This window comes from Heteronotia binoei, chromosome 2 (genome assembly GCF_032191835.1).
Source record: "Heteronotia binoei isolate CCM8104 ecotype False Entrance Well chromosome 2, APGP_CSIRO_Hbin_v1, whole genome shotgun sequence".
Lineage (NCBI taxonomy): Eukaryota > Metazoa > Chordata > Lepidosauria > Squamata > Gekkonidae > Heteronotia > Heteronotia binoei.
The window spans coordinates 23,271,460-23,296,279 of NC_083224.1; the positions used below are offsets into that span (position 1 = coordinate 23,271,460).

General features: G+C 45.9%; 1 protein-coding gene across 1 annotated transcript in view; it reads left to right on the top strand.

Moving 5' to 3' along the window:
* Positions 1–1,283: 1,283 nt before the first annotated feature.
* The window catches only part of LAMA5 (laminin subunit alpha 5), a 314,720-nt gene continuing 291,183 nt past the window's right edge, over positions 1,284–24,820 (top strand). Inside the window, exon 1 of the mRNA XM_060230703.1 lies at positions 1,284–1,595. Coding sequence (XP_060086686.1) covers positions 1,299–1,595 — 297 coding nt within the window. The 5' untranslated portion in view covers positions 1,284–1,298. The remainder of the gene's footprint in view (positions 1,596–24,820) is intronic.

Genomic DNA, 24,820 nt, shown 5'->3' on the forward strand with positions numbered 1-24,820 from the left:
GTAGCCGGTGATTCCGCCCTGGTTGGCCATGATGGCGGCGGCGGTCGTTCGTTGCCCAGATCTCCGTCGTAGCCGATGAGGCTAGAATCCCACCTTCGTCGCCACTGTAAAGTACCACACGTGGAGACGAGAGTAGGGCAACATGGGTTTATTCCATGGTACGATACAAGATGGAGAGTGAGAACACGCGGGCCGGCTCCCGCATATATACAGTTGCCGGACTATTCAACCTTCTGGCCGGTCCAATGTTGACCGTCCGAATTTCCCGCCACACGCTGTGATTGGCGGATTGGCGCGCCCAGCGCGGAGGCACTTGGGTGTTACTCAGTTGCCTCCGCGGCTGGGGTGGATGGGTGTTATTCTGCTATCGTGGTCTTTATGAACTGGTTGCCTCCAGTGGGCGCCATACACTACAGATGGACCACTGGTCTGATCCAGCAGGGCTCTTCTGATGTTCTTATGAAGGCCTCAGCCTCTGTGCCCTGTTGTTTGCCTTCCAGAGGAACTGCTTGGCCCCTGTGTTCCACAGGATGCTTGACTAAAGGGGCCACTGCTGTGATCCAGCAGGGCTCTTACAAAAGCCTCAGCCTCCATGCCCTGTTTGCCCTCCAGAGGAACCGCTTGGCCTGTGTGAGACAGGATGCTGGCCTAGATGGACCACTGGTCTGATCCAGCAGGGCTCTTCTTTTGTTCTTATTGTCAGCCAGTGAGAAACGGGCCAGCCTTTTTGCCCACCATCCGAATGTCAACAGGGATTTTTGGGGGGGCGTGGGGGGTGGGAGTGTTGCTGCTGCGGCTGCTGCTTCTCACGTCGCTCTGGCCTGGCTGCGCGAAGGGGTTAAACCCCGCCGGGGCGGCCACAACAATGGCCCGCGGCAGAGCAGGGCTAATCCCGCGGCCGCTCCTCCCCTCGCTCCCTCCCTCCGGGGGCTGCCAGGGAAAAGCTTTGCGCCACTCACTCACCCAGTGGGCCGCCTGCAAAGCCAGCCGCTCGGTGGGAGCTGCGGCGCAGGTTGATGTCTCATCAGTTGATTAGGCAGCCCTGCCTGGTGTGCCTCTCCCCGGCTCGGCGGCCGCAGCAGCAGCAGCAAAACTTTCTGTCTCTTTCTCCTTTTATTTTTTATTTTTTTGCAAAGTCCTCTTTGCACTTTGCTCCTCGGCCATGACTCCTCCGAGGACGCACTAGCGGCCCCAGATCTCATTCATTCCTCCCTCCCGCATCCCAGTTCCCTCTGCAATTCTTTTTTTTTTCTTTTGCAATTCTTTTTTTCTTTTGCAAAAATCAAGCATCCGCGAAAATGGCGAGAGACAGGAGCCCGGGTGGGAACCCAGGCGCGCCGGCGATGCCTTTCGCGCTGTTGCTGCTGCTGGCGGCGCCCGGCGGCTGGGGACAGCCGGTCTCCTTTCACGCCGATGTGAACGGCTACAGCTTGCACCCGCCTTACTTCAACCTGGCCGAGGGCACCAGGATCTCGGCTACCGCAACCTGCGGCGAGGAAGACGCTAGCGCCAAGATCCCCAGACCGGTGGAGGATTTGTATTGCAAACTCGTGGGCGGGCCGGTGGCAGGCGGCGACCCCAACCAGACCATTCAGGTATTTTATTTATTCCCCCCCCCCCCACCTCCTTCGAGCCTTAAATTGAAGGACTAAACCGAACTGGAAACTTACTGTCTAGTTTGCACGGTGCTTTCATCTTGCAAGAGTAGCAAAAAACTTTGGACTATCCTATTTCTTAGCCCAGTGCAAGGTCTTCCAAGGGGTGGAGGGGAAATCTTTAATTTAGAATGATACTCCTCCCCGTTGGAGGCCAGATCTTTAACTCCGCGCCTCACCAGTGCGGGTATCTTATGTTTTCTAGTCCTCAAAGGCTTTTGCCAGGCTAAACCGGTTAGTCTTAAAAGTATCCAAGACTTTTGTTTTGCTTTCGCTGCAGCTAACAGAGCTCTCGCACGGATATGCTAGAAAAGAGCAAAAATCCAGTAGCACCTTAAAGACTAACGAAATTTGTGGCAGGCTGTGAACTGTCGTGAGTCACACTGCTCACTTATTTGGGTACACTTCTGAAACATCCGTGTGAGCGAGAAGCACTTGTCGCATCTTTCTCTCCCCCCCTTCCTCCCCCCCTCTAACTCCGAGTTTGTTTGCCTGGTGAATTGATTCTGAACTAATGGGACAGGCGCACAAAAAGCCCGGGGGAAAGTCGTTCAGCAGTATGTGCTGTGCACATGTTTGCACTCTGAGGGGCATGTTTGCTTTGTGCTTCATAAAGTGCGCCTTCGAGGGGGGGTGGGAAGCATTGAATGGAGAGGACCTTTTTAGGAACTCTCACTGAATCCTGTGTTATGGAGGGTATATGTGTGTATGGTTACTCTTCTTCTGTGCACAGGGTGATTGCAGACAACACTTTGGCTAAGTGGTGACCTCACCACAGCTTGCATATCTCACCACTTGGTAAGTCACTTGCTCCGGCCAGCCAAGTGATGTGGCCGCTCTTGGCTCAAATCTGCGCCAGATCAGAAATCCAGGGAAGCAGTGAGAAGTGCATGGTAAGATTACCCTCACCACCAAACCAGGACTGTACAGATGTCCAGTTTACCAAGTGGTTTCAGGTTACCGCCTGGTCAGTAACTCTGCAGCTCACAGGGTGAGATATCAGAGTTCTGAATTTCCCTGTACACATTTGACTGCAGCATGCCTTTATGGTCCCCCTGCCCCTGGGTTGCCAACCTCCAGGCAGGGCCTGGAAAGCTCCTGGAATTACAACTGATCTCCAGACTACAGTGATCAGTTTCCCTGGAGGAAATAGCTGCTTTGGAGGGCAGACTCTGAGGCATTATTTTCAGCTGAGGTTCCTCCTCAAACTGCCCTCCCTCAGTGCTACCTCCAAATCTCCAGGAATAAGAACATAAGAGAAGCCATGTTGGATCAGGCCAGTGGCCCATCAAGTCCAACACTGTGTCACACTGTGGCCAAAAAACCAGGTGCCATCAGGAGGTCCATCTGTGGGGCCAGGACACTAGAAGCCCTCCCACTGTTGTCCCCCCGCCCCAGGCACCAAGAATATGGAGCATCGCTGCCCCAGACAGAGAGCTCCAACAATACGCTGTGGCTAATAGCCACTGATGGACCTCTGCTCCATATGTCACAATCATAAGTTGGCAGCCAATTCCATTTGCAAAACAGTAGTACTGATCCTGCTGAAACGGAGCATTTGTAAACCTTAATTTCAGTGGGAAGAAAATCATGTTTAACGTTCTCGCTGAAAATGTGCTGAACTTTGTTCTTGAAGAATTCGGTTGGAAAAAAAAAGGCTGATGTGTTTCATACTGCAAACTCATATTAGTAATAATAATAAAATAAAAACTGTTAGACTCATAGAGTTGGAATGGACCTGCAGGGTCATGTAATCCAACCCTCTGTACAATGCAGGACATTTGCAAATACATCTCCCCTGACGCCCCCAGTGACCGCTGTTCCACGCCCAGGGGATGGCAAAAACCCTCCAGGCAGGGCTGTTCCTAGACCGTCTGGCACCCTAGGCAAGGCTAATGTCTGGTGCCCCCCCATTGATAACATCACCAAGTCACATGGGGGGCGCCCAGTTCAGTCCCCCCAGAAGGCTGATGCCCTGGGCCAGTGCTGGATTAAACCCTGTGGAGGCTCCTAGGCAGTCAAAATCTTGGGGGTCCCTTCACAAATTATCTCAAATTCGGAGCCCCCGCTTCACCCTGCAGGCACCTTCTCAAAAGCCCCTTTGAAAAGCTGCGGGGGAGAGGCAGATTTGGCAAGGACACCACCAGCAGCTGTACCAGGCAAGTTGGGCAAAGAGCGGCTCAGTTGCTGGCTGTGCATGCAGGCTGAGAGGGGGGGAACTGGAACGTGGGGCCCCTAAAAGCAGGGGGACCCATAGGCCAGCGCCTACTTGGCCTAATTGTTAATCCTGCCCTGCCCTAGACAATCACCTAGTTTGTCTAGTGGCAGGGTCGGCCCTGCCTCCAGGATCCCTGGCCAATGTTGCCTAAAGAAAAATTCTTTGTGGTTAAAACACATCACATGAAGTATCTCCTTAGAACAGCTGCAGAAGCAGCTATCACACCTGTGTTCCAGATAGAGGTGCTAAGCCATTGAGGCTTTTTTCAGGCCACCCAGTGAGTTCATGGCTGAGGTGAGCTTTGAACCTCAAGATATCGGGATGTCTCAGTCCACACCTCACTTCTTAACCCCTGAAGTCCTCCACTCACACAGCGGTTCTGAGAACAGCTCAGTCACTTTGTGTGTATACTGGGGAAATGACCCAGCTTTTCACAGTGACAGTTCCCATTAGCACGTTTTCAAGCAGGTTTTTTTCCCTACCTTCTCAGGAATGGGAAGTTTAAAGGGTGCATTTCCTGAAGATTTCTAAACAGGGAAGATAATTTAGAAGATAAAAGACAAACAGGAGGTGACTTGTCATCAAATGATGTGGGGCGCTTAGAAGGCATCTTGCAAATTTTTTTGAAGGCAGACGTTTTTCCCTCTAGGGAAAGGAGAAGAACTTAGAGTCCAGTGTTTTTATCTGTACCATACATTTGTCTCCGGCTTCAAGAGATGGTGAAAATGATCTAGATCGGGGTGTCAAACATGCGGCCCGGGGGCCAGAATAGCCCCCGGAGAGTTCCTGTCAGGACCATGAGCAAGTCTGCTTCCTTCTCCATCTCTCTTGCTTCTTTCTGTGTCACAGCTTGCTTTGCCAGGATTTCTCAATTGCGCAGAAGCTACAGAGCAAAACCTCTATTTCCCCCATTGGCTGAGGCTCCTCTCTTGGGGAAGAAATGTGGGGGGGGGAGCTTGCTTTGATACAGACCACAGTATTGGAAGACTGCTAATACTTTAAGCATATTTTATTTTAAGTGGGTTTTTTAAAATCTTTAATTGTGTTTGTCTGTGTCCTTTATAAAGTTTATATCTGTGTTACCTGGCATTACTTGTTATGACACACGTGACCTAACCCGACAAATTTGTGTTAGGTTTGGCCCTCATAACAAATGAGTTTGACACCCTGACCTAGAGTGTGTATTTATACTTTATGGATAAAAACATGGAGCCCTCTTAAGTTCTTGCACCTTTATTTTGTAAGTCATTGACATTGCGTGTGTCGAAGCCGTACTATATCAGACTAGCCCAATCTTGTCAGATCTTGGAAACAAAGCAGAGTCAGCCAAGGTTAGTACTTAGATGGGAGACCCTCAAGGAAGTCACCAAGGACTGAATGGCAAACCACCCCTGATAATCTCTTGCCCATGAGTGGAATTTCATGTAGTCATCATGAGTTGGCTGCAACTCCACAACACTTTACCTTGCCTAAATTGTGTGTGTGCAAAATTTAGCTAGTCTAAAAATAAACTCTTGAGGATTGAGCCAGTTTGGTGTAGTGGTTAAGTGTTATCTGGGAGAACCGGGCTTGATTCCCAACTTATTCCACTTACAGCTGCTGGAATGGCCTTGGGTTGGCCATTGCTATGGCAGGAGTTGTCCTTGAGAGGGCAGCTGCTGTGAGAGTCGTCTGAGCCCCACCCACCTCACAGGGTGTCTGTTGTGGGGGGAGAAGATATAGGAGATGTAAGCTGCTCTGAGTCTCTGATTCAGAGAGAAGGGCGGGGTATAAATCTGCAATTCTTCTTCTTACTAAAGTGGTTCACTTCTTACACTGTGATATACAGGCTAACAATGTTTAGTAAAACTTTTTAAGAGACCGTCCAGTGAGCACCCAGATATAAGCTCATTTTGTCAGTGACTCCCTCAGGAGTGTTCCTATTTCCTTCAAGGTTATCAGCCTCTTTTTACAGGAGGAGAGTTTTTGAAGAAAGTAATGCTGCTGCAAAAGGCATTAACTATGAATTGTAAAAAGAGGCTGATAAATCTTGAAGGAAATAGGAACACTCCTAAGGGAACACTCCTGAGGAAGTCAATGACGAAACGAGCTTATATCTGGGTGCTCATCGGATGGACCCTTCTTTTAACGTTGTAAAGTTGTACTTCTTTATAACTCCTACAGTACCTTTACACGACTCGTTAAAAAGTTTTATTAAACATTGTTAGCCTGTATATCACAGTGTTTATTTTTGTATTGTCAATAATATGAACTGTGATCCCATTTAGTTGGTTTGTTCCCTTCTTACACTGGACTGTAAATTGATTTTGCCTCCTCTGAGAGCTGAGTGGTTTGTGAAGTGGACCTGTTATATGATGTTTAAGGGAAGTAAGGATCCATTCTGTTTGTTAGAAGTAGCTGGGCATAAAGGCAGAGTTCTGTATAAGAGTTTCCACCTCTCTTGAGATTTCTCCAAATGAAAACCAAAAGAAATGCTCTGAAAGAGTGTCTAAAATAAAGAAGTGGCCCTCTTTCTTTGATAGCAGAAAGCTAGCTGTGTTCATTGCATGGCTGGTGCTATTAATGGGCTAATTCCATTTGGTGGATAGAGACTGCCTGGAAAATGGTGCTGGGGGCGGGGCAACAGTGGGACGGCTTCTAGTGTCCTGGTCCCACTGATGGACCTCCTGATGGCACCTGGGTTTTTTGACCAGCGTGACACAGTGTTGGACTGGATGGGACATTGGCCCGATCCAACATGGCTTCTCTTATGTTCTTATGATCAGCAAGCACTTCCATGCATTCCGGCCTGCAAAGTTTCAACATGCTTTTATTACACTTCCAGCTCTAGGTCGGAGATACACATTTGAACAGAGCTGGAGGCATCATTGCCCCTAATGCACTGTATCTGCCCACCGTATTTGTCTCTTGTCTCTGGATAAACAGGTGTGGCAGGTTTTGGAAGTGCTACAAAAACCTGCAAAGCCTGTAAACAGAGCCACTGGACTCAGAATTTTTCCTTAAAACAGAGCCAAGCAGGTGCTGCTTGGACAATGATGCCCAAACTGAAGGTATAATTTCTCCTTCCTTCCTTCCTTCCTTCCTTCCTTCCTTCCTTCCTTCCTTCCTTCCTTCCTTCCTTCCTTCCTTCCTTCCTTCCTTCCTTCCTTCCTTCCTTCCTTCCTTCCTTCCTTCCTTCCTTCCTTCCTTCCTTCCTTCCTTCCTTCCCTCCCTCCCTCCCTCCCCATGCCTGGAAGTTATGGTGACTTCTGATGACTCTTACTGGAGCATGAAGGTTGTTCAGAGAAGTGGCTTGATAGCCTGCCTCTGCCTCCCGACCCTGATATTCTCTGTAAATCTCCCATCCAAATACTTTTCAGGGCCGGCGCTTCTGAGATCTGATGAGATTAGACTTGCCTGGGCTATCCAGATCAGGTCAAAGGTATCATTACTTCTAATGCACTGTATTTGCCCACCCCGGTGTCTCTTGTCTCTGGATAAACAGGTTTGGCAGGTTTTGGAAGTGCTACAAAAACCTGCCAAGCCTGCAGACAGAGCACCTCAAAAAGGATATTATAGCTTTAGAGAAGGTGCAGAGAAGGGCAACTAGAATGATTAAAGGGCTGGAGCACTTTCCCTATGAAGAAAGGTTGAAACGCTTGGGACTCTTTAGCTTGGAGAAACGTCAACTGCGGGGTGACATGATAGAGGTCTACAAGATAATGCATGGAATGGAGAAAGTAGAGAAAGAAGTACTTTTTTCCCTTTCTCACAATACAAGAACTCGTGGGCATTCGATGAAATTGCTGAGCAGACAGGTTAAAACGGATAAAGGGAAGTACTTCTTCACCCAAAGGGTGATTAACATGTGGAATTCACTGCCACAGGAGGTGGTGGCGGCCACAAGTATAGCCACCTTCAAGAGGGGTTTAGATAAATATATGGAGCACAGGTCCATCAGTGGCTATTAGCCACAGTGTATGTGTGTATATAACATTTTTTGCCACTGTGTGACACAGAGTGTTGGACTTGATGGGCCGTTGGCCTGATCCAACATGGCTTCTCTTATGTTCTTATGTTCTTAGTAGAGCATGGGCTGCTTGGACAACCATGCCCCAATTGAAGGCATAATTACTTCTAATGCACTGTATTTGCCCATCTCAGTGTCTGTTGTCTCTGGATTGGCAGGTTTTGGAAGTGCAACAAAAACCTGGAACGCCTGTGCACAGAGCCAAGCAAGTGCTGCTTGAGCAAGGTTGCTGGCATTATTCCTGTGTTCATCTCTTCGGGAAAGAAATTAACATCATTCTCTCTCTCTAGCCCTAAGGAAAGTGCAGCGGATTTTGGGAATATAGGTGTGAAGAGAAATCCTCAGGCTCTTTAGAGGAATGTGGGTGGGAGAAAAGGGTGTGTTAAGGATAAACAATTATTACAGGCTTATGTCAAAGTAAACGGTTGTCTGCGGAGACCTGACTGAAAGGCCACATGCACCCGGGGCTAAGAATTTCCTCGGAATGCAGATGGCAAAAGTGTACTGCTGATTGGAATGACTTGCGCTTGGCAGAGTGCTTAACGGCTGAGGACATCTGGGGAGGAGGAGAGACCAGTCCTAGGGAAAGGTTTGTGGAAGGCGAGGGGGAAAAGAGCAAGTGGGTTTTTATTTCCTTGAGTTTCCCAGTATTGTTGTAAATCCCATGAGGGCAACCAGAGTAGTAGGGAAACAAATGGAATCTGAAACCTCTTGCAGCTTCCCTCCCCCTTGCAACCATGAAATCAGAAGACTGAGACTGAGAAGGGCAGCCATGAAGAAGCTAGAAAAGTTTCTTATACGTAATGATGTGTTGCTTGCGAACGAGATCAAATTAAGTCCTCATTAGTATGTATGGGTGTGGAAGTTGGACAATGAAGAAAACTGTCAGACAAAAAGTTGATCCGTTTGAAATTTGGTATCAGGAGAGTTTTACGGATACTGTGGACCGACAAAAAGACAAATAAGTTGGTTCTAGACCAAGGGTGGCAAAACTTGCTTAAAGTAAGAGCCACATAGAATAAATGTCAGATGTTTGAGAGCCACAATACATTAACATCACATGTTTGAGAGCCTGGCTTTTTTTTGAGCAGGAACACACAGAAATGCAGTTCCGGCTGGCTTGGTGTCAGGGGATGTGGCGTAATGCAAATGAGTTCCTGCTAGACCCCCCTGTTTGAGACCCACAAGACAGGAAGGAAGGAAAGCAAGCAAATAGATGGGAGAAGGAAGGGGAGGTGGAAAGAAAACAACTTTAACTTTAAATGAATTCTCCAAGCGGGTGGCTGGTTTGGCTTGGGGAAGTGATTTAAAGAGACAAATGCCTTCTCCATGCTGGCCGACAGGGGCAGTGGGGGCTTCAAGAGCAACACAATTTGTGTGAAAGAGCCACATGTGGCTCCCAAGCCACAGTTTGGCCACCCCTGTTCTAGACCAAATCAAGCCTGAACTCTCCCTAGAAAATAACATGACTAAACTGAGGCTATCATACTTTGCTCACATTCTGAGAAGACGACTCACTGTAAAAGACGGTAATGATGGGAAATGTTGAAGGCAGCAGGAGAAGCCACAGCCCTCAGTTTGCAAGACCTGAGGAAGGCTGTTGATGATAGGATGTTTGGGAGACCATTCATTCAGAGGGTTGCCATAAGTCGGCACTTAACACACACACACACACTCAGACCGCTGTGGTTTCTGCTGGGTTAGGAAGCGAGGTGGCAGTTTACCTGAAGCTGTGTGGAAGTTCTGGCAGAATTATATTGGTCATCAAAGGCTTCTGTCCCTGCCAAGTTAAGCAGGCAACTCAGAGGAGAAGAAACGTTCTGGGTTTTGTTTCTGTTGTTTTGAGATTGGATGCGGAAGTAAGTTTCACCATAGTGTCTTCATTCTGAATTTCCAGGACCTTAGCAGATGGGACTCTTTGGCTGCTAACAGACCGGCGGTTTGAGGCGCATGGGAGGTGATTTCTGAGGCATCTCTGAGTTGCCTCAAACTGCCGGTCTGTTAGCAGCCTTTGGTTCCTTTAAAACCATAAGGGAAGATAGGGAGGCACATTTAAGAGCTCCCCCCACCCAAGGTACAAGGGTCTAGAAGTAAAGACCAGGAGTAGGGTTTTTTTGGGAGGGAAATAAACCATAAACCCCACAGACAGCTGCAAGAGTTAAACCTCCTTTCCCTGATGCCATAGCTTCAGTTTATATCAGCCCTGTGGCGCAGAATGGTAAAGCTGCGGTACTGCAGTCCAGGCTCTCTGCTCATGACCTGAGTTCGATCCTGGCGGAAGCTGGGTTCAGGTAACCGGCACAAGGTTGACTCAGCCTTCCATTCTTCCGAGGTCGGTCAAATGAGTACTCAGCTTGCTGGGGGGGAAATGTAGATGACTGAGGAAGGCAATGGCAAACCACCCCGTAAAAAAAGTCTGCCGTGAAAACGTCGTGATGCGACGTCACCCCAGAGTCGGAAGTGACTGGTGCTTGCCCAGGGGACTACCTTTTAACCCCATGGCTGATTTTTGAGGTATTGTCATGCTTCATCAACATCATGTGCAATTTAGGCCTCAGCCTGCCTCTAGCCAGGGACATTGGCACAATGTCAAAGGCTATCCTGTCCCCTCCCCCCCCCTTTTTTTTTGCTGAATCATATGTTGTAGGAAGTCTGGGCCAGCTATGAACATTGCAGTGCTGTTCTGTGAAATGCACACTTTGCTTATTGCCAGCACTGTTCAGTTAAAGTAATGAGGAATCTGCAGCCAAAATCTGAGAAGAACTGTACCTTTCTGTCAGCAGTTCTGCGTACACTTTGAGGATTTGAAACTGGGTTTGAATAACGGGGAATGCAAGGGTACCTGACATTTTGATGTCTTAGATCACCGTGATCTGGATGACCCAGGCTAGCCTGATCTCGTCAGATTTTGGAAACTAAGTAGGGTCAGCCCTAGTTAGCAGGCCTCATTTTGGGCAGGAGCTCACAGGAGTGTAGCTCCGAAACCTCTACATTTTATTGTGCTCTTTCTTTCTCTCTGTGGTGCAGAGTGGTAAAGCAGCAGTACTGCAGTACTGTGATCTGAATTCTCTGCTCACGACCTGAGTTCTATCCCAGCGAAAGCTGGTTCAGGTAGCCGGCCTTCCACCCTTCCGAGGTCGGTAAAATGAGTACCCAGCTTGCTGGGGGGTGTGTGTGTGTAAAAGACTGGGGAAGGCAATGGCAAACCACCCCGTAAAAAGTCTGCCGTGAAAGCGTTGTGAAAGCAACGCCACCCCAGAGTAGGAAACGACTGGTGCTTGCACAGCGGACCTTTCCTTTCCTTTCCTTCTTTCTTAATCCCCTTGCAAGTACTTGCTTCTGGGCTCCATTGTTCAACCTCCCATGAGAATTTTGCCAAACTTTTAGATCTGACAACCTTTCTAATATTTCCCCCACAAAAAATGGGAAAATAACCCAAACATATATGGAAATCTTCATCATGCCACTGTGGCCACATGGGCGAAAGGAATTTAAAAAGTATGACGGGAGTAAGGTTTTATTATGACAGTTATAATTCAAGAAACCTTTTAAGGTGGATGCTGAGCTGATATAATTGAGTACACCTTCCGGTGATGTCAGGGGTATGTGGCATATGTAGATGAGTTATGCAAATGAAAACCTAGTTGTACTCAGTGGGTCTCTTTGTAAAAAAACAGGTGGTGGAGCTCATCCAGGGATTGTTATGCAGCTACACCTACCATTCAATGGACAAAGGTAGTAAGGAGGAGGGGGAACCCTCAAAAAGGTTCAGGAGCTGCACTGCTGTGAGCTCCTACTGAATCCGAGGCCTGGTTGTGCTAATGAGCTCTGGCATCTCTTTTTCTACAAAATGACCCTGTGAATTAGTATTTGGATGGGAGACCCCCAAGGAATACCTGGGTCATGATACAGAGGCAGACAATGGCAAATTACCTCTGAATGTCTCTTGCCTTGGGAACTCTGTGGGGTCACCATAAATCAGCTGTGATTTGACAGCCCTTTCCACACACGCATGTCTTAGACTAGTGGAAGAAGTGAGCAGTGACTCATGAAAGCTCCAGGCTCCAACCCTGCCACAAGTTTTGTTAGCCTTTAAGGTGCTGCTGAACTCTGGCTTTTTTCTGCTGCTACAGACAGACTAACATGGCTACCCATCTTGATCTGTTTTAGACCAGCGGTTCACAAACTTCCGTACACTTATCTCCCACCATCATTCCTGTCAAAACATCTGAGTCCCACTATAATAGAAACAAGAAGTCCACTTCCCTAGGGATGCTGATGGCAAAAGCACAGCAGGTAATCCCTGGCAGGTATGGTCAGCAAGAAGTGGCACATCAAAGAAACTTGCTGGTGAGCAGTGGGAAGTGTGGATTAGTAGTGGGGATTAGGAGAAATACCAGTTGTCCAAGGTTACTATTTACCATGCCAAAAGGTCACAGATGGCTAATCTATTGCAGGTACTTTGTGTCACACTCACAGGTGTACATGGGGATCTGCAGAGAACAAATTCTTAGTAATTGTTACAAAAAACTACCTGAAGAACTTCTGTGATCCGCTAATAGTACATGTACCACTTACACTTGCCAACTCTGGGTTTGGAAATTCCTGGAGGTTCTTTTGCAGGGGAGGAAGTCTTGGAGGGCAGGGTTTGGGAAGGGGAGAGAGCTCAGCAGAGTGAACCCTCTGGAGTAGCTGTTTTCTTCAGGGCACCTGACTATATGCAGTGACTGTATGAATTGACCCAGACTAGCTAAAGAGGTGCATAGGGCTGCATGGTTCCCAGAATAGTCGCCTATGCTGTGGAGTCTGATCTAAAGATGTGTGCATGCTCACAAAAGCTTATACCTAGAATTTATTTGGCCTTAAAGGTGCCACTGGACTCAAACTTTGTTCTGATCTTTCCCTATTGTCTTTCTGAGAATCTGGCCATAGTGGAAGTGTGGGAACTACTCAAATTTTGGCACGGCTGAAAAACTGATTTTTGTGTGTGTGTAAATAAGACATATTGGAAGGGAAAGCGGCATGGTATAGCCCAGTTTCTGTGGATCGTGGAAGCTAAGCAGAGTTGGGACTTGGATGGGAGACCACCAAGAAAGACTCTGCCGGGGAAAGCAATGACTAACTACCTCTTGCTTCTCGCTTGCCTTGAAAGCCCCTTGCTGGGGCCACCATAAGTCAACTACGACTTTGATGGCACTTAACACACAGAGACAGATCATTTTTGGCATTGAAATAACCACTGGATAACTAGTGGTTCGGCCAGGCTTCTGCTTTAGGGAATAAGGGCCAGTGGTCCAGTAATCTTGGTTTGTTTTTGGTTTGCTTTAAGCCTGGCTGAACATCCCCAATAATTGAAAGTACTTGATGTTTTGTGGCCTTTTCATTTAAAAGCAAACCCAGGTCCCTCCCCCTGATGATAATAGCATACAAGAAGTCATGTTGGATCAGGCCGATGGCCCACCCAGTCCAACACTCTGTGTCACACAGCGGCCAAAACCCAGGTGCTATCAGGAGGTCCACCAGTGGTGCCAGAACTTCAGAAGTGCCCTTCCACTGTTGCCCCCCAAGCATCAAGAATATGGAGCATCATTGCTCCAGACATAAGAACGTAACAGAAGCCATGTTTAATTAACCTGGAAGGACTGATATGGTGTGACTATTATCTAATATATACTGAGCGCCATCTGAAGCAAGGAAACATCAAATATGATTAGCACCAGAATGTTTTAATTGTTCTTAACCATTTTTAACTGTTTAATTTGCTTTAATTGTTTAACTATTTAATTGTTCAAATGTTATGATTTTACTGGTTGTGAGCTGCCCTGAGCCTGCTTTGGCGGGGAGGGCAGGATATAAATCCAGTAAACCTTAAACCATGTTGATCAGGCCAATCCCAGGTACCATCAGGAGGTCCACCAACTCCATATGCTGGAGGAGTATAGGATAGCTGCATAGACTTCATTAAATGTTAAAAACTATGACGTGGATTTTGGCACTCTGTACAAGAAATGCTGAACTACTCTTACTGTAAAAGAAAATTCCTAATATCCACATGGTATGTTTCTAACTGTAATTTAAGACATGAACATGAGTCAACAGTGTGATGTGGTGGCTAAAAAGGCAAATGCAATTTTGGGCTGTATCAACCGAAGTATAGTATCCAGATCACATGAAGTGATGGTATTGCTTTATTCTGCTCTGGTAAGACCTCACCTGGAGTATTGTGTTCAGTTTTAGGCACCACATTTTAAGAAGGATATAGACAAGCTGGAATGGGTCCAGAGGAGGGCGACGAAGATGGTGAGGGGTCTGGAGACCAAGTCCTATGAAGAAAGGTTGAAGGAGCTGGGGATATTTAGCCTGAAGAGGAGGTGGCTGAGCGGTGATATGATCATCATCTTCAAGTACTTGAATGGCTGTCATATAGATGATGGTGTGGAATTGTTTTCTGTGGCCCTGGAAGGTAGAACCAGAACCAATGGGTTGAAATTAAATCAAGAGTTTCCGGCTCAACATTAGGAAGAACTTCCTGACTGTTAGAGTGATTTCTCAGTGGAACAGGCTTCCTCGGAAGGTGGTGGGCTCTCCTTCCTTGGAGGTTTTTAAACACAGGGTAGATGGCCATCTGACAGCAATGAAGTTCCTGTGAATTTAGGGGGAAGTGTTTGTGAGTTTTCTGAATTGTGCAGGGGGTGGACTAGATGACTCTAGAGGTACCTTCCAACTCTATGATTCTATGATTCTAAGACCATCTTCCCCCAAAGATCATTTGCAAGATTGTGGGACCCATGCTGGGAAGTGTCTAGGTTGGTTGGAATAACTTCAATAAGGAAGGAAAACAGGATGAAATTGCTCTGCAAGTGCAGATCCATTGAGGAAAGGGGTAGATTTTGTCTCATCTTCCTTCCTTGCTTCAGCCCAGGGGTGGCCAAACTGCAGCTCTTTCACACATATTGTGTGGCTCTAAAAGCCCCCCTCCCGCATTGGCCAGCTTGGAGAAGGTATTTAAAGTTAAAATTGCTTTCTTTCTCCCTTCCCTCCCCATCTATTTGTCTTCCTTCCTTCCTTCCTTCCTTCCTTCCTTCCTTCCTTCCTTCCTTCCTTCCTTCCTTCCTTCCTTCCTTCCTTCCTTCCTTCCTTCCTTCCTTCCTTCCTTCCTTCCTTCCTTCCTTCCTTCCTTCCTTCCTTCCTTCCTTCTTCTAACGTCCATGTCTTCCAGCTCTCAAATACCTGAGGTTTATCCTCTGTGGCTCTTACATTAAGTAAGTTTGGCCACCCCTGCTCCAGCCCATCAACTCATGTGGTTGTTTCTCTGTATGGATTCTGCAATTCCTGTGAATAATCTTTCAGGGAGCTGGAAGAGGCCACAGGAACAGAGATGAACATGGGAAAGTTCTCGGTGCCTTCTGTAGATGGACAGTTGAATACACGCCTATGCATCTGCCAAGGAACAGTTGTCTAATGGTGATGCTCCCATGTCGGATTATCAGATTGCTAGCCAAGTACATAAAACCAGCACAAGAGGCTTAAATAAAACATCTAGGCTCTCCTGACAACTCTTTGTAGCTCTCTGTCTCCAGTTCTGATTCATGTCCTTCCAAAATGCAGCCTTGTCCCATTTATATGGCCTTCCTTGGGATTGTACTGGCAATTTCCAATTAAAGAACTTTAGCTTTGTAGATTCTGCGTTGGCTTTGTGACTGTGGTACCTCTTTTCCCTCCTCCTGTTTCTCCTGTGTGGCTTTGATACTACAGATTCTTTGATCTACACTTTGTTTCCCAGACTGATTTGTCTGAGGCAAACCTTGAAAGCTTTAGTGAAATTCTTTTTGTGGCCGGCTCTTTCCCGTGGCTAGCTGAACCTTATAGGAAAGAAAAAAGGGCAGATAAAGGAGGGAAGGCATTATTGGAAAGGTCACAGTTCTTAGTGCTCTCTCTTCCCTCGGTAGGGGTTTCAGTTCTCCTAGTGATTAAATGAATGACAGAGGTGTGGTAGAGTACGGGGAAGTGTTCACGGTGCGGCACAACGGAGGTGGAAGTGTTCAATTTCAGTGGACTAAAGAAGCAATAATGATCTCCCAAGTCTGTGCTCTTTGTGTTTTGCCAAGTAAGCCAGTCCTAACCCTTTCACCCATTCTACTTCATATATCATTCCCCCAGTAAAATAAGTATAGGCTGGAAGACTTTTGAGAAAGGGTCTAGCAAGAGTTACATACAGGCTAAGGGATAAAAGGTAAAGGTTGCTTTACAGCTTGCTGGGGGGAAAGTGGTAATGACTGGGGAAGGCAATGGCAAGGAAAGGAAAGGTCCCCTGTGCAAGCACCAGTCGTTTTTGACTCTGGGATGACGCTGCTTTCACAACGTTTTCACGGCAGACCTTTTTACCGGGTGGTTTGCCATTGCCTTCCCTGGTCATTACACTTTCCCCCCAGCAAGCTGGGTACTCATTTTACCAACCTCGGAAGGATGGAAGGCTGAGTCAACCTCGAGCCGGCTACCTGAACCAGCTTCCACTGGAATCGAACTCAGGTCGTGAGCAGAGGGCTCCGACTGCAGTACTGCAGCTTTACCACTCTGTGCCATGGGGCTCTTAGGCAATGGCAAACCACCCCGTAAAAAGGTCTGCTGTGAAAACGTTGTGAAACCAGCATCACCCCAGAGTTGGAAATGACTGGTGCTTGCATGGGGGACCTTTCCTTTTTCCTTGCCTTCCCCAGTCGTTTACACTTTCCCCTCAGCAAGCTGGGTACTCATTTTACCAACCTTGGAAGGATGGAAGGCTGTGTCAACCTCAAGCCGTCTACCTGAACCCAGCTGCCGGCAGGATGGAACTCAGGCTGTGAGCAGAGAGCTTGGGCTGCAGTACTGCAGCTTTACCACTCTGTGCCACGCAGCTCCCTAGACTAAGGGAACAGGACATTAAAATAGAGACTTTCATGAATGTGTCACAGTGGCCATATTATTCATTTGTGCAAGTAAACTGGGAATGTAACCTGTCCAAAATAAGCACTTCTACTGATTTAGGTAGACAGCAAACTAGGATGACAAAAGCAAGAGGTTACTGCACATTAATTCTTTTTGAGAAGCACATGGGGGGAAATGGTACCGTGTATTATTTTCCATGCTTACAGAGACAGCATACAATCTCAAAGTTGGAAAGTGTCTTATGGATATTCTAGTCCAACCCCTGCTTAGTACAGTAAAGCTAGTGGGTCTCCCAGAGATAGCTGTCAAGTCTGTGCTTGATGACCTCAAGTAGGGGAGAGGTTGCCACCCTTCATAAGTTTCCATCGTTCAGCTGTTCTCATTGCTAGGAAATGTATAATAGTGCTCAGTTTAAATAGCATAAATTAGACTTAGTTGGCCTCATGGAACAACAGAGTGTAAATCTTTGCCCTTTTCCATGCAATAGAAGAGTGCAACCATGCCATCCCTTGGTCTTCTCTTCTCCCTTGCCAGTTCCTTCAGTCTTTCCTTGTAGGACTTGTTTTATATTCCTCCATCTTTCTTGCCGACCACCTTCCAGCCCCAGTTCCAGTTGGTCTACATCTTTGTGGTATGTGTATTGAACAATGGATGTTTAAATGGTGGGTTAACTGTGCTCCTCCCACCCTGCATGATTGAAAGCACCATGCTAAGCAAAGTTACAGTCCTATAAGCCTAGGGTTGCCAGCTTCCAGGTGGGACCTGGAGATCTTCTGCTTTTAAAACTGATCTCCAGCTGCCAGAGATCAGTTCCCCTGGAGAAAATGGCTGCTTTGAACTCTATTGATTCATTAATTCAATCAATCAATCAATCAATATCCCGCCCTCCCCGCCAAAGGTAGGCTCAGGGCGGCCTCCCCACCAAAGGCAGGCTCTATGGTGTTGTACCATGCTGAGATTCCTCCCCTCCCCAAACCTCACCCTCTCCCATATTCACCCTCACCCCAAAGTCTCCAGGTATTTTCCAAAATAGACCCAGCAGCCCTATATAAGCCCCTTTGACTTCAGAAGGAATTAGAAGGATGTAATTCTGCTAAGGGATGATGCTGTAAATAACAAGAACTATGACTGGGTCCCAGAATTTTTTTAGTTTGTCAATCATTCCCTATTATTTTGCCTAAACAACACACCAATTTTTGGTGTGGCATACTGTTCTCCTGTCCCTATTCCCTTGCATGTTAATCTTGTTAGGATGCTTGCGGAAGCTGTGATCAGCACAGATGACATTTAGTTTATTGTAGGGTCAAAGATCAGCATAGATAAAATACTACAAAGTTATTGGTTAAAAAAACCCCCCACAGAATTAAAAATAGACAAGAATATAAATAGACAGTAATGTAATAGTTATTTACATAAACCCTGATAATGAAAGCAACTGAGGGATTTTATAGGCTGTTGCACAAAATGTTGTGACTGAAGCGGTAGTTGCTGGGTTTCTGTATTCTAAGAGTATCCTAAGATACTCCAGACTCGTTCTTCCAGGTATTCTGTTAATCAAAGGCGTGATGATCTTAGTGCAGGCATCTTGATAGAAGGGACAACATAGAAGAATGTGATCTACAGTCTCAATTTCTTCCTCATTGCAGGAGCTAAGCCTTTCCCACAGGGAATTCTATTAAATCACCCATCTAAAACAGCAGAGGGAAGTTCAGCACACCTTGCAAGTGTGAAAGCCCTCCTGTGACAATGGCATTTAGTTTGTTGGTGCTTGGGATGCTGGAAGTGTGCTGATCACCCACGTAGGGTCTGGAGAAAGAAGACTCCAGGAAGGCTTCAGTGTTTAAAATACTTCTTTTTTGCTGTCAAGTTGCAGCTGACTTAGGGTGACCCCGTAGGCAGGTTTTCAAGGCAAGAGAGGTTCAGAGATGGTTTGCTGTTGCTCACCTCTGTGTAGCAACCCTGATATTCATTGGTGGTTTCCCACCCCAACTACTGACCAGGGCTGATCCGGCTTAGCTTCTGAGATCTGATGAGAGTGGGATAACCTAGTTAGGGTGCTTAAAATACGAAAGGTAAAGGTAGTCTCCTGTGCAAGCACCAGTTGTTTATTACTCTGGGGTGATGTCGCATCACAGCATTTTCACGGCAGACTTTTTACGGGGTGGTTTGCCATTGCCTTCCCCAGTCATCTATACTCCACCCCCCCCAGCAAGCTGGGTACTTACAGTATTTTACCAACCTTGGAAGGATGGAAGACTGAGTCAACCTGAAGCCGGTTACCTGAAGCCAGCTTCTGCTGAGATTGAACTCAGGTCATGAGCAGAGCTTGGACTGCAGTACTGCAGCTTACCATTCTGTGTCATGGGGCTGCTGATTAAAATACTAAAATGTAAAGGTAGTCCCCAGTGCAAGCAACAGTTGTTTTGACTCTGGGGTGACGTTGCTTTCACAAGGTTTTCACGGCAGACTTTTTACAGGGTGGTTTGCCATTGCCTTCTCCAGTCATCTACACTTTCCCCCCAGCAAGCTGGGTACTCATTTTACCGACCCCGGAAGGATGGAAGGCTGAGTCAACCTTGAGCCGGCTACACATGTTTAAAAGTACAACAGGAGCAGCAGATTATAGAACAGGGTTCTTCAGTGGCTTGATGACATTCTCCCTTACTGTCATAGAAATTGGTCATTTTTATCCCATACTATCTCATCGCCCACCATGATGAGTGGTAGATGAACTTTTTAAAAGTCAGATGTGATACACTGCTGGTTCTTGCAGAAGAAAAAAAGCCTTCAGTCCCTTTGATTTAAATGGGGGGAAGGATTAGATTTGTAAGTCCTTGACAGGAAGTGCCTTCATTTAAACCTGTTTGTTATCTTTGTTTGTTCTGTTAGAGGTGGTATTGAATTCTTTAAGACCCCTTTGTAAACTTTCTTGTCTTCCCTTACCATTTCAATAGTTCTTTCAGCTTTACAGGATGCCCTATTATTTGGAGCTCATCTCTTTTCCTGAGAAAATTTATTGTTCCAATTTAGTTTGCTCAGATCTTCAAGGGATGGTTATTGTTTTGGGTCTTCTATAAACGATTTTTTGTGTGTGGTAGTTCAGCATTATTTTGCTTATGAGGAGCTTGGCAGAGCCACTGGGACTTAAAAATGTAAAGATAGTCCCCTGTGCAAGCACCAGTCGTTTTCGACTCTGGGGTGATGTTGCTTTCACAATGTTTTCACGGCAGACTTTTTTACGGGGTGGTTTGCCATTGCCTTCCCCAGTCATCTACACTTTCCCCCCAGCAAGCTGGGTACTCATTTTACTGACCTCGGAAGGATGGAAGGCTGAGTCAACCTGGAACTGGCTACCTGAACCAGCTTCCGCTGGAATCGAACTCAGGTCGTGAGCAGAGGGCTCCGACTGCAGTACTGCAGCTTTACCACTGCGCCATGTGGCTTAAAATACCCCAATAATACTTTTCTTGGTGAGAGAACTTAAAAGGTTCATATTAGAGAAGTGTACTCTCACTGCTTATAAAAAGCAAGTATTACTTGCTGCTTCTATGCAGACTTTTCCCTGCAGCCACTGTGGCCGGATCTGCCTGTCCCGCATTGGTCTTGTCAGCCACCAGCGAGCCTGCAGCAGACGTGGACTACTGCATCCTTCTTAAATCTTCGTTCGCGAAGTCAAGCCAAGGGAGAGATTACTTGCTGCTTCTATGCAGAATGCTACTAATATGAGGAAAATGAGTGCAATTGTTTTATATTTAATTATTTAAATTATAAAGAATTTCTCTTTGTAATGTAAGACTGAAATAACCCTATGTGAGCAAGTGAAATATTGAGAATCATTTAAGATGATACTGTAATTTAAGATGATACTAAGACCAATTTTGCACTAGAGCTTTAATCCTGGTTTAACTCTGTCCCCAAACTGACTTTCTACACTAAAACCATAGAATCATAGAGTCATAACGTTGGTTTCTCTGATTCTCTGATTCTAGTGTAGAAAGTCATTTTGGGGATAGAGTTAAACAAGGATTAAAGCTCTAGTGCGAAATTAGTCTGTAGCAGCAACCCTTGTTGGTTTGGCAGCCTGTTGTGTATGAACTGGTAAAAAAGATTAAGAACATAAGAAGATCCCTGCTGGATCAGACGAATGGTCCATCTAGTCCAGCATCCTTTCTCACAGAGTAGCCAACCATTTCCTCTGAATGGCCAACAACAGGGCATAGAGGCTGAGGCTTTTGTAAGAAGAGCCCTGCTGGATCAGACCAATTGTCCATTCTAGTCCTGTCTCACAAAGTGACCAACTAGATCCTCTGGATGGCTTACAACAAGGCATAGAAGCCAAGGCCTTCCCCTGGTGTTGCCTCCTGGCTCTGGGATCCAGAGGCTTAGTGCCTCTAACTGTGAAGGTTCCTCTCAGTCGTCATGGCTAGTAGCCAAGACTTATCCTTCAGGAATCTATTTAATCCCTTTTTAAAGCTGTTTATTCCTGTGGCCATCAGAAAGCATGGAAGCTAATGATTAATGCCACTGTTTTCAAATTGTGACAAATGAATCATGTATATGGTATAAAAATAAGTGGATTTATTGGACTCTGACAAATAGTGTAGAGAGAAGGAATTAATATATTTTTATTTTACTGGACAGGGGTCATTTTACCAAATCTAGAGTAGCAGGTATTTTACAAAGGAATTTCAAAGGGAGATTAGGAAGAGAGACAGCTAAATTGCAACTGATAATGAAGCTCAAGACAATGCATCCACCTGGACTGAATCGAGACCTAGGTTTCCTGTCTTATTGCTGATCTCTCCACACCCACTACATCGCTGCATATCACACCTAATCCAGTCACACTTGCTATTGTAATTTCCCTGCTAATGTCATTTGGCATCTGAAATCACTCCACTTTCCTATATATAGGACAGATGGACACACATTCTAGCTGTATCCGAAGAAGTGAGCAGTGACTCATGAAAGTTCATACCCTACTACAAGTCTTGTTAGACTTTAAGGTGCTGCTGGACTCTTACTGTTTTCTACTGGTATAGGCAGACTTAACATGGTGACCCATCTAGATCAAATCTTGTCACAATATGAATGCATTGTATAAACTATCACCATGTTCTATGCATGATACCTAGAAGGAGTGCAGGGGCTTAACTTTCCACACACAGACTATGAAACTATTTTCAGGTCCCTCAAATCCAGCACCTCTCATCAACCTTTATATGTATAGGGGAATACAGGACCTTTGAGGTAAAATTGGAGCCACTTAGTTTGCTTCTGGCCACAGTTGTGTGTATTCTAATGATGGTAAAGTTGGGACCCCTGCAGTGGTCTTCTCCACACAGGAATGTGGTTGACACTAGATTTCTGATGGGCCTTATCACGGGTAGGAGATGTGACAGGTCTTTCTTCCGCCCCTCTCTCAGTTTCTTACAGTTGATTTGCTCTGGAACAGCATGCAGCTTTTATGGGCAAAGGGAATGAAAAGAATTGGCAACAACATGAAGACAGTGGTTTAGTAGCTGGCCTGTATGCTTTTGAGAAGGTAGCAGTGCCGTGTTGTGGTAGTGGAGTTTGCAGTGGCATCAACAACCCTAAACATGCCTTTGGTAGTAATGCATCTGCTTATTGCCAAACACTGATGCAGATACTGCCAGAAAGAGAGGAAAGAAATGGGTTATCTGCAAGGTGATTCTTTTTAATATGTTGTGTTTTCTGATGCCCTCTGCTTAATGACTTATCTCACTGACTGAAAATAGCATGCCATGGAGCCTTTCTAGGCTGTCTCAGTTCCTTCATTTTATACATGCTTCTGTCTCTAGTCTTTAATTAAAAAGTGTGCTTGTTAGAGACATCTAGCATTGCGTAATTGTCTGTATGTGTTGTTCTGCAAGGCAGTGAGAAAGAATGCAAAGGATTTTTGGTTTCTCTTCTATTTGAAATTTCATGTAAATGTCTGCCGATATCAAAGCCATGTCTGTGCTATTTTGAGATTTTTCTTTGCATGACTTTCAAAATTAAGAGAACAGGAATGCTAGGGGTCCCCCCCCCGCCCCGACAGAGATTATGTACCTGATTAATTTGGAGCCAGCCTTAGAGACAATGCCATTTATTCATTCGTATAGAGATAACAATTTTAAATGTTAAGACCTTTGGGATTTGAAAGCCTTGTGTGTGTATCTTTGTGAGCTGCTTAGAATGGCATTATTAAAGAAAAAGAAAAGAAAGGGGAGGGGGGAACCCTTACCAAACTAACAAAAAACTTGACAAGTCTGTAGAGGTTTTTTTTTTAAAAAAAAACACAGTTGGCTTAATTTTCCTTACAGAAGGCCAAGGGCCTTGAAGAAGTTGGCTTGGTGTATAGTGTGGTGTTGTTGCTATAGCAACCAGCAGCAGGCCAAAATGGAGGCAGTGAACCAGCATACAGATAAGGCCAGTTCTACCAGCAAATTATATCCCTGCTGAGATAGCACTTTTTAACTAAAAAGCTTTATTTTCTAAAAAGCATTTTAAAACAAATCAACAAACAAAACACTCGCTGGCCACGTTAGTTTTTAGGTAATCTGTACTGGGCTTGGCATTGATCTCAAGGTATTTCTTATAACCAGTCTTCAGCCTAAAATTTTGTGCTTTCTACATGCCTGCAAATAATATCCCTGTTATTCCCATTTTTCACATGGTGAACACAGGAACTGCAGGGCAGGTACCAGAGCCAGTCCATAATTATGATGGAGTATTAACCCAAATCTCAAATAGATAGCTGCATTTTTTATTAAATCTAACCCTTGCTCCAAGAAGTAGGGTTGCCAATCCCCAGGTGGGAGCAGGGGATCCCCCGGTTTGAAGGCCCTCCCCCCGCTTCAGGGTCCTCAGAAAGCGGGGGTAGGGGAGGGAACTGTCTGCTGGGAACTGTATTATTCCCTATGGAGATTTATTCTCATAGAAAATAATGGAGAATTGATCTGCGGGTATCTGGGGCTCTGGGGGGGGGGTGCTGTTTTTTTGAGATAGAGGCGCCAAATTTTCAGTACAGCATCTAGTGCCTCTCCCCAAAATATCCCCCAAGTTTCAAAAAGTTTGGACCAGGGGGTCCAATTCTATGAGCCCCAAAAGAAGGTGCCCCTATCCTTCATTATTTCCTATGGAAGGAAGGCATTGAAAAGGTGTGCTGTCCCTTTAAATGTGATGGCCAGAACTTCCTTTGGAGTTCAATTATGCTTGTCACAGCCTTGATCTTGGCTCCGCCCCTAATGTCTCCTGGCTCCACCCCCCAAAGTCTCCTGGCTCTACCCCCAAAGTCCCCAGATATTTCTTAAATTGGACTTGGCAACCCTACCAAGAAGATAAGGGTGGTAATATGTAGTCTCCTAACCAGAGTTCCTAGAATTCTTAATTGCAATTGAGAGCTCTAATGTGAATAACTTTGTAGATAATACTAACTAGGGTTCACCCTTGTAACCATAGTTTGTTATTCAGCTTGTGCTTGTGGTTATTTTAAGGACAGAGAGATGAGAAAGAAACCTCATTTTAACTGCTAATTGCATATTAGGCCATACCCCCTGATGTCACCATTGTTTCACATAGGGCTTTTTCTACAGGAATTCATTTACATATTAGGCCACACCCCCTGGCACCAAGCCAGCTGGAACTACGTTCCTGTGCATTCCTGCTCAAAAAAAGCCCTGCATATTACTATCTTTCCCAATAGAACAAAGTTTGAGCCCTTTAAGACCAATGAAGTTTTATTCTGGGTACAAGCTTTCGTGTGGATGTACACATCTTCAGATTCTTAAGATCTTTGTGTGCATACACACGAAAACTCATACCCAGAATAAAACTTTGTTGGTCTTTAAGGTGCCATTGGACTGTTCTGCTGCTTCAGACCAATATGGCTTCCCACCAGAATCTTTTTAAATATGATTAAAACAAGCAAGACGTATGTTCATTCCAGTGAATGGGAGGGGTTTCTGTGGGAGAAAGAATGGTCCTTTGTAGCTCATTCTTATCCTGTTA